General features: G+C 43.1%; 3 protein-coding genes across 3 annotated transcripts; 1 reads left to right on the top strand and 2 right to left on the bottom strand.

The window, feature by feature from the left end:
- Positions 1-11: 11 nt before the first annotated feature.
- O0I10_007432 (uncharacterized protein) lies at positions 12-3,676 on the bottom strand (the record flags this gene model as incomplete). Its single annotated transcript, XM_058487448.1, has 11 exons — positions 12-344; positions 403-548; positions 606-976; positions 1,036-1,326; positions 1,382-1,587; positions 1,651-1,728; positions 1,787-1,970; positions 2,029-2,514; positions 2,580-2,616; positions 2,684-2,933; positions 2,993-3,676. The coding sequence occupies 11 exons, from the start codon at positions 3,674-3,676 to the stop codon at positions 12-14; spliced, it is 3,066 nt and encodes a 1,021-aa protein (XP_058341748.1).
- A 727-nt stretch (positions 3,677-4,403) lies between these two features.
- Positions 4,404-4,957, bottom strand: O0I10_007431 (uncharacterized protein; the record flags this gene model as incomplete). The annotated part of the gene is made up of 3 exons (XM_058487447.1): positions 4,404-4,592; positions 4,780-4,826; positions 4,888-4,957. 3 exons carry the CDS (start codon positions 4,955-4,957, stop codon positions 4,404-4,406), a joined length of 306 nt encoding a protein of 101 aa, XP_058341747.1.
- A 5,761-nt stretch (positions 4,958-10,718) lies between these two features.
- Positions 10,719-11,630, top strand: O0I10_007430 (uncharacterized protein; the record flags this gene model as incomplete). Its single annotated transcript, XM_058487446.1, has 1 exon — positions 10,719-11,630. One exon carries the CDS (start codon positions 10,719-10,721, stop codon positions 11,628-11,630), a length of 912 nt encoding a protein of 303 aa, XP_058341746.1.
- Positions 11,631-12,277: the final 647 nt, after the last annotated feature.

Genomic DNA, 12,277 nt, shown 5'->3' with positions numbered 1-12,277 from the left:
GGCATTTATTTTTATTTGAAAAGATCATCTTCCTCATCACTAAGTATATCTCCAAAAACTGGTATAGGATTGGGATCATCGAAAAGACCATCAAGATCATCTTCCTCTTCTTGACCAAATGTCTCAGTTGTTGACATAATGGTGGTGGATGCCGCCATCAAGCTCTCTGTAAGGTTTCGCCGAGGACGTCGATGTGGGGCTGTTGCCTCGTTCCGCATGCGTGTTGGTGTCATCATCAAACGTCTAACACGACGTGGTGTCCTTGCCTCTGTTATCTCGTCATCGACGTCGTCTTGCTCTTCTGCTGCCATGGCCACTTGTCTTCTGTTGGAGGGTGACTGTGTCTATATCGAGATTCCAATAAGCTAAATGTTATATGCACAATGTATAAAATTATCTCACCTCGTGACGATGTGGTGTAAATCCGAGACCAGACATTGAGAAACCAAAATCTCTCTCAAATCGCGTGCGTGGTGTGGTTGGAGATAAGGGCTCACGTAGCTTAACCAATACACTATCTTGATCTTGACTTGCATTAAACCTCGCTTCTATAATGGAATATGAGAAAAGGCATTCAACGAGAGCTCCAAAGGGTAAAAACTTACTCCTTGGTTGTGATGAAATGGGAGGCTGAGTGAAGCTGTTGGCTCGTCTCATGGAAGGCTTTGCAGATGAAGCGCTTGCTATCCTCTCGGGAATATTTTTGCGTTTGGAAAGATCCACTTCACGTCGCATGAATGGTAGGTCTGGCATGGCTGATCTTTTCTTCGTATGCGAGGATGCGTCGTCCATGTTTTTACTTTTTGTTGATCTCTGTGAGCTGAGCATATCAGGTGGACTGGATGGTTCCCAAAAGCTGGTGGTGGACATCTGAGAGCTGGTAATTTGAGAACTTAAAGATTGGGTCTCTGATGGCTCATCCTCAACCGAACGATCCACAAGGAATTGTGTCCAATCTATCGCAGCGTTTGATATACTAAATGATACATCCTTCAATATAAAGCGTGTAGATGGCTTGGATGGTTGCTTACTTACCTTTGGTGCATATGATGAAAAAACGTGGCAAGTGAAACATCCGCTGGGTCTATCCTGAAGCCTGGTCCACCCATCTCATTTTGCTCCAGGTCTTGAAAAAAGGTGCCAACATCGTACACTTGTTCCCAAACACCACTCCTGTCGTAGTAAATACACAGCTGATATTCGAGCATCGGATTTTCAAGATCCACCTCGCCCTTCAATTCCTTCTGACTCTGCGTAATCGATAAACGCCCGGATCTACGCTCCAAGCAAATACTCAAGAGATAAAGCACCATTTGCATTTTGCCCCTGGATTAAAATGCTTAGTCTTGGAGGATAACAAATGATATCTACAATCACTTACTCTCGGATTTTCAATGCTTTGCGCCATGAACTTGCGTGATCCTCGTTTCCAGTTCTCATTGTATATGCTCGCCATTCTGAAAAATAGCTGCGTTCGTCTTCAGGAAGGTCCTCCTCACGATTGCCAACAATGGTGTTGTTATGCTTGGTATCAAATTCGGAGGAAAGGTACAAAAGTGAACGCACCGCACTCGTAACTTCATTCAACTAGAAAGCAATAGGTTAATATTATGCATTCGGCATGGATAGACATTGAGCTGATTTCATTACCCTTGTGCCTCCTTTTGTCTTTTCGAGAACATGCTCCATACACTCGTACATTTGCTTCATTGAATCGATAAGCAGCCACTAATGAAATGAGGGTTAAGATACTTGAATGGGATAGAAACCTTCATTCACAACTCACCTTTTGGGTATATATAGTTTCAAGGTAAATTTGTCGTAACGTATCACGCAGCTCCTGGGCGGATTTTGGTAACTCAAAGGATGATGCAGGCTCAGCATGAATAGGAGGAGGTGTCGCTGGCTGTGATTGACTTTGTAGCTTGGCTTCCACAACTGCTTCCAATCTCCCTTTCCGGTTCCTTCGCCTACATAGTTCTTTGATGAGATGCATTTCAACTAAAGTAAAAGCACTCTTCCTCTCACCTGTTCTTGATATCAACCAAGAGCTGCTGTTTGGTTTCTGATAAAGATGCCAATTTCAATGACTCGTTGGATGTATCTTGTAGCAAATCGACTAGTCGCGCTTTCTTTGCATGAGTGGCTGGTAAACTGATATAGTCCAACATGGTCGATTCGAATGTGCGCTTTTTTGCTGGAGTCAAGTTTTCCATATCGGTGATGTGAGATAGCTGGAAGCTCGGTGCCAATATCCGTAGTATTGCAGTATTGTTGATTTTGGGTTCGATCACTGCATAAAATTCTTTGTTGCCGACGATGCGCGATATTGCCAGCTGCCGTTTTGCTCGTAAGTCATCGATCAAGGAGGAGCATTTGTTGTCCGTGCTTTCAAGAACAAAGATGTCTTCTTCCTCTGAGGATGGATATTCGACCCATGACATATTCCATTGGCACCGGTGGATATAATGAACGACGTCGAGCTGCTCTATGGACAGGTCACGTGATGGTTTGCTAAAGTACAAGGTTCATCATGCTCAAGTTAGTCGAGGAAACAAAAGCTTAACAAGCTACTATACCTTGTTGCAGGATAAACTTTAATCTTGGAAGGTTGTTCTTGTAGAAGGATAGAGTCAAGTCAATTACTTTCAAGTGATTCAAAGATAATGCTAAGAACGCTTACCCTCTTTTGAGCCTTGTACAAGATCCACTGTCCATGATTGCATTTCTTCTTTAAGACCCAGCAGTTCTTGTGTACTCTTCCCTGAGATGGTATCAATCCCAACGTTGACTGTACGCGGTGTACATCCATGAAACACCTCTGAAAACGAAACGCCATAGCTTCCAAAATGGGACATGAGCATAGATGATCTGATGTGGGTACCACCAAAAGGTCGCAATATTGATCCAAGACCGTTGCATAGCAACAGCTCCTACATTACCTTTAATGTTAATAACCCTCCATGACGACGGCCCAATTACCTTAAATTACCTCTGAGTTGCCAATAAAGCTGCCAGTATCAACCCAACTGAGTGAGATGCGATGATTGGCATAATCCTCCCATAACCACTTTCGAAGTTCGCTGTGCATTAACTGAAGCCATTGGGCAAGCTGATCATTGACGTCCGTATCTTCGTTGCTGTTGATGGTAGAATGAGATGGCATATAACGCTGCAAGGCCTCGAGTGAATGTGGTGCTGGTGTTAACAAGTATGTATAATTCTTGATATCGATCTTTTGCATCCCACGACTTGCTGCACTATTGCTCCATTGTCGTCGAGGTGATTCGGATGAAAGATCAATGTCGCTCCAGTGAAATTCAGCGAGTGCCTGTACAAGACTTCGTGTGACAACCGTGAATGGTGCATCCACTGCCTTTGAGCTCGGATCGTGCTCGTTCTTGATGCGTTTGCTAAACTCGTTGGCGAATTCGTGAACTGTCTTTGTTGAAATAGGATGGAAAGACTGATTGGTCATTGCAATGGAGCGCGTTTTGCTGTTAAAGAAGCGGTATCCCCAAGTCGTGCGTTTGTCAACCGAGTCGAGAAAGTACAAAAGTATACGAAGCACCATTCCCTGGATCCATCGCACCGTTGCATCGTGGCCATTTTCATATTGCTGTACAACGTCAATCAAGAATACGACATGAGGTGCACTGCGCTTGATCGGGGTCATTGAGACAAGGACGGCAACAAGAAGCAAGAAACAAGTTTCCCAATTTACAGCGAGCGTGAATCCCGACCGCACCTTGATATTCGCGTCCTGAACTGACAACATTAGCGACATACGAGCAAATGCCAGGTCCGATAATATACGCATGCCTTTATGAATGATGTGCTTATTGTTGGCTTCCACATCTATTGTACAGCCACAGACTCTAGGTTCAATTGCTTTATAGTGCTTAGATTCATGCAATATCATCATCTGCTATCATGAATGGAAGGAAGGGGCAACCAATCAAGCACAATGCCGCACCATAAAGAGCGAAAACGCACCCACATAACAACATCGTTTGCCCATGACCAAATTCGCCATTTATATATACCATAAATATCAATAAAGTATCATATTTGAAAACGTATTATTAAGCGTGCAAAACCAAGGAGATATGATTTGAGAATATAATAGTACAACGAATCATTTACAATGATAGTATTGCTGATCCACGCATCCACATCGTTGCTGATCCATGTCTTTGCTGATCCACATCTTTGTTGGTCCACATCCTTGTTGATCCACATATCCACACTATAAGCATGATACGTTAGCCATCATTCATATTTCAATAGAAACCATAACAATCATGCTTCTTGAGGAGCTGACAGAGTTTCAAGCGAACGACGGCACCCACCGGTTGAATACCCAAAGTTTCCTTTACGGCAACAAGTAGCACGTACATACGTTAGACTACCCCGATCAACTGGCCAGTGAGCACCATCAATCCACAAGAAGCCTCAGCAGCATAGGCCATCCTTGAAGTATGGTCTTGGTTCTTGATTAATCCACTCTTTGCTGATCCACACTTTGCTGATCCACATGCTTGTAAAAATATACCATCATCAGCCTCTTGTTCACAATCTTGTTCCAAGTGCTACAAGGACATTCTTGTAATATGAGCAATTGTAGTAGAATACAGTGGAACCCATCTATACCTGCTTTCAAGCGATATCATCACGTCATTTGCTGATCCATATGCACCATGTTAAAAGGCTGGAAATTTGACGGCAACGAAAAGCCAAGTGAGCTCGATCAACCCAAACAGATCGATTGGAACCCACCCACCTTAGCTCAACCAGCATTAAGCCATTGCCAAGTAAAAGGTCGTCTAAATTGAACAAGGTTACGTGTCAGTATGGTCTTCTTCCTTAGCAGTGAACTGGGCTTACCTTTGTTGTACGAGAAAGACTCCAAACACGCGCCGAATGAAATGCGTTGTTGCAAGTAAAGAGCTACCATGTCTGGTAATGTGGAGTGTTGCATTAGTAGCTAGCGAACTAATAAACAATGCTGTAAAAGCGTTTAAGAAGTACCTTTTGAAGGACAGCGTTCACCATTGACAGCTGCTGTGTTCGTGTGGAAGGTGCAATGTAAAGAGCGCGCGTGTTGCTGGGTAACAAATAACCAGGCAACTACTGCGGAGCGAGCTTGCTAGAATGAATCCTCCACTGCTATTACATGAGGCCACTTAATTAACCTATACACACATCATCCACCCATCGTCATCATCACACCCTCACGATAGACAATAGGTACACGTAAATAAAAGAAATGATCCTCACGCATAGCAAAAGGGTGTGTGTCATTTTACACTTTACATGATAATGATGATCCAACAACAGCCAATGCCTTACTACCATGTCAGCTCGAATCAAAGAAGTTCAATGACGGGAATGATGGGCTGGAGCAGGACAATCGTTCGTATGTATTGGATTGGACAACAATGGTGAATGGGAGGAATGGGCTATCAAGTGGCAGTTTACAAATAACTTACCAATTTGATTCTTCTGATATTGGATGATGTTTCTGTGTTTGAGCGTTTTTCAGTCAAATCTCATCGGATCAAGAAAGTTGAATGATGGGCATGCTGGGCTGGAGCAGGACAATCGTTCGTATGCATTGGATGGGACAACAATGGAGAATGGGAGGACTAAGGTTATTACTGGCATTTTGAACTACTCCTAAATAGTGTACAAGAATCATGCATCGCCTGTGCTGAATGACTCAAGTTACACAAACACGCCCTCTGCATCTTCTGCTCAATTATAGTCATACTACTTTACATTAAACAAAGACCACTTCTCATATAGCATCACGCTTACAAACATAAAGGTGCCTGTATCTCCAAACTTTACAATGAAACGTGGGGTTTTTATTAGAGCAATGGGCTCGGCGTGGCCAACAGCACCTTGTGTGAAAGTTTCGCGTTCAATGTCGCAAACAGCCCAAAAAATATTTTTTGGTCGTCGTCGTCGTCGAAGAGGTCGACCCCCAGATCCAGTTTGGCTGGTAGCGACATTGCGAAATCTGGGATTGGCAAGCTTGATCGTGAAACGTGCACCAAAGGTGCTGTTGGCCACGCCGAGCACATTGCTCTAATAAAAACCCCACGTTTCATTGTAAAGTTTGGAGATACAGGCACCTTTATGTTTGTAAGCGTGATGCCTTATGAGAAGTGGTCTTTGTTTAATGTAAAGTAGCTAGACCCTGACAGAGCAAAAGATGCAGAGCGTCGTGTTGTGTAACACAGCTACGTTTGCATGAATGAAAGGGTCAATGTATAATTACTTTATGGATCATCTAGGAACAGGCATGTATTGCTAGCTAACGGCCACTTTTATCCAATCATCATTGTTGCGAGATCCACTGCATGGGAACGATGCCCCTGCTCTAGACATTCGTTTCCATGATTAAAGTAGGTTGATCCGAGCTGATTTGACTGAGCTGCGGTCAAAGAGAGATTACATCACTCTGGACATAAAGCACGCTCGATGTAGCTCAACCGATGTAACCTTGTGTGAGCGTAACTCAACCAAATCAGCTCGGATCAACCTACTTTAATCATGGAAATGAATGTCTAGAGCAGGAGCATCGTCCACCTACAATAGAATGCACAAACGTTGGGAATGCACAAAAGTGGCTATTAGCTGCCAATGTATGACATAAAAGTGAGGGTTGCGTATCTTTCATGCATTGATCCTTTAGTCCTATCTTCTTTGCTCTGTTACACACACACGCCCCTCTGCATCTTTGGCTCTCCAGGGTCTAGCTACTTGGCAATGAACAAAGACCACTTCTCATATAGCATCACGCTTACAAACATAAAGGTGCCTGTATCTCCAAACTTTACAATGAAACGTGGGGTCTTTGATAGAGCAGTGTGCTCGGCTTGGCCAACTGCACCTTGGGTGCCAGTTTCACGATCAAGCTTGCCAATCCCAGATTTCGCAATGTCGCTACCAGCCAAACTGGATTCAGGGGTCTACCTCTTCGACGACGACGACGACCAAAAAATATTTTTGGGCTGTTTGCGACATTGAACGCGAAACTTTCACACAAGGTGCTGTTGGCCACATCATTCCCATCACGTGGATTTGCCAACAATGCTGATTGGATAAAAGTGGCTATTAACTGCCAATGTATGACCTGAAAATGAGGGTTGCGTACCTGTCATGCATGGTCCCTGAAGTCCAAACTTTTTAACCCAGTTACACAAAAGGGTCCTACCATCTTTTACTCTGCCAGGGTCCAGCTACTTCACAATGAACAAAGACCACTGTTCATATAGCATCCTGCTTACAAACATAAAGGTGCCTGTATCTCCAAACTTTACAATGAAACGTGGGGTTTCGAATAGAGCAATATTATCTGGCGTAAAACGCTGTTCTTGGGTATAATTCCACGATCAAACTTGTCAATCCCAGATTTCATAATCTCGCTACCAGCCAAACTGGATCCAGGGGTCTGACCTCTTCGACGACGACGACCAAAAAACTGTTTTTTGAATGTTTGCGACAGTGAACGCGGAAACTTTTCACCCAGAACCCGCTGTAGTGAAAACCGAGCACATTGCTCTCTTGTTTCATTGTAAAGTTTAGAGATACGGACACCTTTATGTTTTGCATATGCTGTAAGCGTGATGGAGTTGCTTTCTCCTGACGGATGGTGTCGACTGGATGAACGGAAAGATGGAGAGCTGAGTGAAACGGCACGTGGTGGTTACACACGAGCGTCATTGACAGGTTGCTGCATAAATGAATGATGATTGCCTTTAGGAAGTACGTAAACAGCATCCGATCATCAAAAATCTATTCATTATGACAATGACAATGGCAATGAAATTATACAGGGACATTTTGTATGTTTGGTAGGGGAGTCATGTATTGGTTCCACATAAATCCAAGGGTCGATCTGCACTGATGTAATCCCACCATAGTAGAATGATGTATAGCTTAATTACAAGGAATGTATTCAATTGAGATCTCGAGTATTGGTCGATATTATTGACCCAAATGTATAGGCTACTGTTGAGGTACATCTTCACAACAGCAACTGTAGCAAGCGGGGTGGCGTGTGGTGCACAAATTGGGGACACTGAGAGGAACAGCAAAGAGCCCCTTCTTCACTCCCACTTCACAAAGCAAGGTAAGCTTGTCTCCATTTACAAACTACAACGCACTAACAGCTGGTATTGCTTTCAATGTACAGCGTCAATTGGATGAACAGGTGGTCAATGGCGACACTTTCCAGTTCCAGACATTCAACAACAAGCATGCGCGTGATCTACCCATGACCTAAGCTTCCATTGCAATACAACATGTACGTCCATTCGCTGCATTACTTTATTATTCAAGTTGGACATTGAGGTACTAAAGTTGACGTGTAGTTTTCTGTTCTCTGCTTCATACAAGATCCAAAGAGGGCGTCGTGTGCATTTTTTCTATGGTTGTTATCTAAGGAGAGGTCCCAACGCGTTGCTACTGTAGTATGAGTATGTCGACATGAAAGCAAATGCTGTCCTTGTTATCTTACATTGCATTTATGGTAGCTTGAATACGTTGGATTATGGTGTGACAACAAGGCATTGATCTCAAAGCCCATCTGTGTTTCACTGGTACGCTTATTTAGGATTGGATCTACAAAAGCGAGATGCGCTAATTAACGAACCTTACAATGAAACAGCAGCAGCACATACTGGATTGATTGGATACAAGGTTATATTGCAGTACCAATGGTGTTGAAAGATACTTCAAGGTGAAGGAGCATTCTGGATGGGTTGGATTCAAGTGAACTTACGAAAAGAAATAGGTTCCAAGGCTCTCGTTCGGCGATATTACTTCTATCACTGCAGCACGTCAAGCAAGCGAATGTAGTGTGCCACCTAGTGGAGAGGACCCTATTGTGGTAGCGGAAATGGGTGCGACTCACGGTGCTGCTTGGACTTGAATATGCATCCTTCGTTTGTTGCACGGCTCCATCATTCTACGTTGATTTCTGGATTGAAAGTGGGAACGGAAATTTGGAGTTCAGCAAACGAGACGAGACGCTTTTGTCCCTTTTGTCGCATTGTAGTGGTTAAAGCTTCCTTGTTCACATGCTGATAGACGAAAGGTAGTCATTATTCTCAACCGATTGTATCCATGTTCTATAAACGCTAGCATTTACAAAGATAAGGATCTCAATTTGTATAATCAAGTGTGGTGTCTTTGTAAGAACAAAAATGAGCAGTGCATCCGAAATGTCTTTTGATGAAGTGTGAGATCTATTGAGATTTCATTGTCTCTTGCCAACCAAAAGAAGTCTAGCCGCCGTCGATCATATCTACCCCTTATCTTTTATTGGTAGATCACGTTTGCTTCTCGTGGGAGATCTAACCGTAGTTGAGGAATATTTATGCAATCAGGTTTGCTTTCTCAAGCTAAAAGTGGTCCTGGGTCTGATTGCACCAATTTGTTTAGCGAATGTAGACCTGCTGTACCCATAACATACAAATTCTGGTGTTTGATGGAGAATGAGCCACCATATTGTCACCAAATAAAAGATTCAATGTCATCCTATCATAGCCCATAAATAAGCTCCTCTTGATCAAAGTGTGCTCCTTGCTATTTTGGTATTCGGTATGGATGGTGCATTGTTTGTAAAGAGATGCTGCCAATGGAAATTCAGGATTCGATGGAAGTTTGTTCTATCGTCGGCAAGCTAATAAAATGCATGAGTGTACCCATAAGGCCTGTCATATGAGTTTATCGTGTACTCCCGTATCGTGGAAACCACTACACCACTTTTTTTGGGAGAGCATGGCAATCCATTTGTCAAAGACACGAACAATATCTTCGTTTGATGAGACGTATACGCAATAGATGTTAGCATAGGGCGATGTTGCCGACAATGAGGATTACGTTGTACCTGGTAAAGGTCACCTTAGATTATCACGGGGAACAAATCAAGTATAGCTCTTTGTTGGAATAAACAAAGACACATCGACAAACTGTTCGCTGATGGGGCTAGTGGTCGTTCAGAGAAGATGCAGACACGTGTTATGGCTGTGCTTCACAATTTGCCTACTTTTGATATGGTGATGTGCTGTATAGGGTTTCACAAGAACCGTCATCCTATGCTTCATGTCATTGAGAAAGGCAATGACTGGAACAAGGGCTACCAGCCTATCATCTGGTGCTTGGATGATGGATGACATCGATACAACCGATGTCCTATTTCATACTACCCATTGATGATGATGGTATGTAATTGTGTCAAGCTCGTCATTTCTTTGTGCTATGTGGCGTTCAATGACATTGCTTATGGCGCAGCTCCAACAAAACTACGATGTTTGGAATCACAGCTGGTGGTACAAGTTTCGAATGACAGTCGCATGGCGAGTCAGTTTGGTACACTGACATGTGATATACGCGTCCTTGATTGAATAAGATGCCTTTTTTTACATTTGCCGATGACGTGAGCATGCTTGGATACAGTAGGAAGCGTAGCTACTTGTCAAGGATGACACCTAACAGCAAGAGAATCTTCTCATCTTTTACCAAATTGCTGCAAGGGGGATCTTTTACAGATCAACCGCAGCAGGTGACCACAAGATCGATACAGGTTGTGTGTAACATACACTTTACATGCTTGATCTATGATCCCCATTTCTCTTTATATTGGCTCACTTTTTTTTTATTTCTTTGTTTCTTTGATCTTCTTTCTTCCTTCTAAAGCACTCATGAGCGCCTTCGACAGCTTTCTTGGTATATACAATGACTCGTATGATTTGATTGTCAAATCATCCCAAGCCATGATTGCATTGAGTGCTGTTGCACTTATTGGTGGTGCTGTCCAAGCCTATCGTTACAAGAAATCATCACCTTATGTATTGGTGTGCATTGCTGCTCTCTGTTACCTGATCCAAGGAGCCATCAATGGCAGCATCGACTCACAAGTGGGAAGATTTACGGATATGGTTCCTCCAGCATTGGCTGCCTACTTTTTTGGTGCACTATTTCCAATCCTTGCTTGGGTGATTCTATTGGACATCTTCCGCTTGGTGCAACCTAAGAGTGAAGGCACCACAACATGGGGCATGCTCAAGAGTGAACTTGTTGGTACCTTTGCAGGCTACATTTGGGCATTCATCATGGCCATATGTGATATTGCATTCATTGGCAGCATTGGTTCCTTGGTTAATGGCTCAGCAGGTCTCTCATTAAGTTTGGCATTCAATGCGTTGCGTACTTGTGAGTTCGTTACTTATGGTCTATGGGCTTTCATTCCTCTCTACATCTACCAACAACGCATCAGCTGGAACGTCACTCAACCTTTCTTTCGATCATTTGCTGTCTTTGCTGCTTTGGTCTTTTGTGTTACGATTGGTCGCACAGCTAACCTTGCCACTTCAATGAACAACCTTGATGGTTCACAAGCTATGGCAGCTCAAGCTGTTGATTTCGTTTTGGCTCGTCTCTTTGGTGTATTTGCTCTCTATTGGGTGATCGCTTTTGCCCATACATGGGTGAACAATGATAGCACCCCCAAGGCCGATGTCGAGCAACAGCAGCAGCAACAACAACAACACGCATCTCCAGCACCACAACAGCCCGCTGCTGACAACACCAAGACCGAGGTTTCTGAAGCATAACTCATGTAGCTAAATCATGTTTATTTTTACCCCATATTCCATAGTAGTCCTTAATAATACATCTATTGTCATTACTTGCTTTACAATGCTTCTTATCCATGATGCTCAATAATGGTTTCTTCTTCTACGTGATGTGTCATATGGTGTTGCCGCTAAAGTCACCATGCTTTTTTCTCGGTAGTCATCTGATCTTTCTCTTTAGTGTTATGTAAATCTAAAGTAGCTTTCGCAATTTGGTAACCACAACAGTAGCTTTAACAGGAGAATTGCATGGATTCCTACAACTTTGATATATGATCTTGAAACCTTCTTGCACGAACAACGTGCTGGGTTAAAGCAAAAGGCGATAAACGGGTTGTAATAAAGGTAGCCGCAACAGCCATTGTTATTGCTAATGACCCGTTCTCTCGCAAGACGACGATTGCCCGCCATATAGCTTATGCATTTGGTGCTGTAAACCATTATTCAATCATCCCCTTCCACTATGTATTATTGCTATGTAGTATTGGACGTCGCTTTCAAGGAACATCTACCAACACATACCCCCCTATAGATATAACCTATTCAGCTACATGCTTTCGTTGTCATAACATTGGGGTGATGTATCAAGTATGATTATGTATATTATGGATGCAACGATTGTAGGA

This window comes from Lichtheimia ornata (genome assembly GCF_029851405.1).
Source record: "Lichtheimia ornata isolate CBS 291.66 chromosome Unknown scaffold00036, whole genome shotgun sequence".
In the NCBI taxonomy this organism is placed as follows: Eukaryota; Fungi; Mucoromycota; class Mucoromycetes; order Mucorales; family Lichtheimiaceae; genus Lichtheimia; species Lichtheimia ornata.
This window is presented reverse-complemented; position numbering and strand designations above follow the sequence as displayed.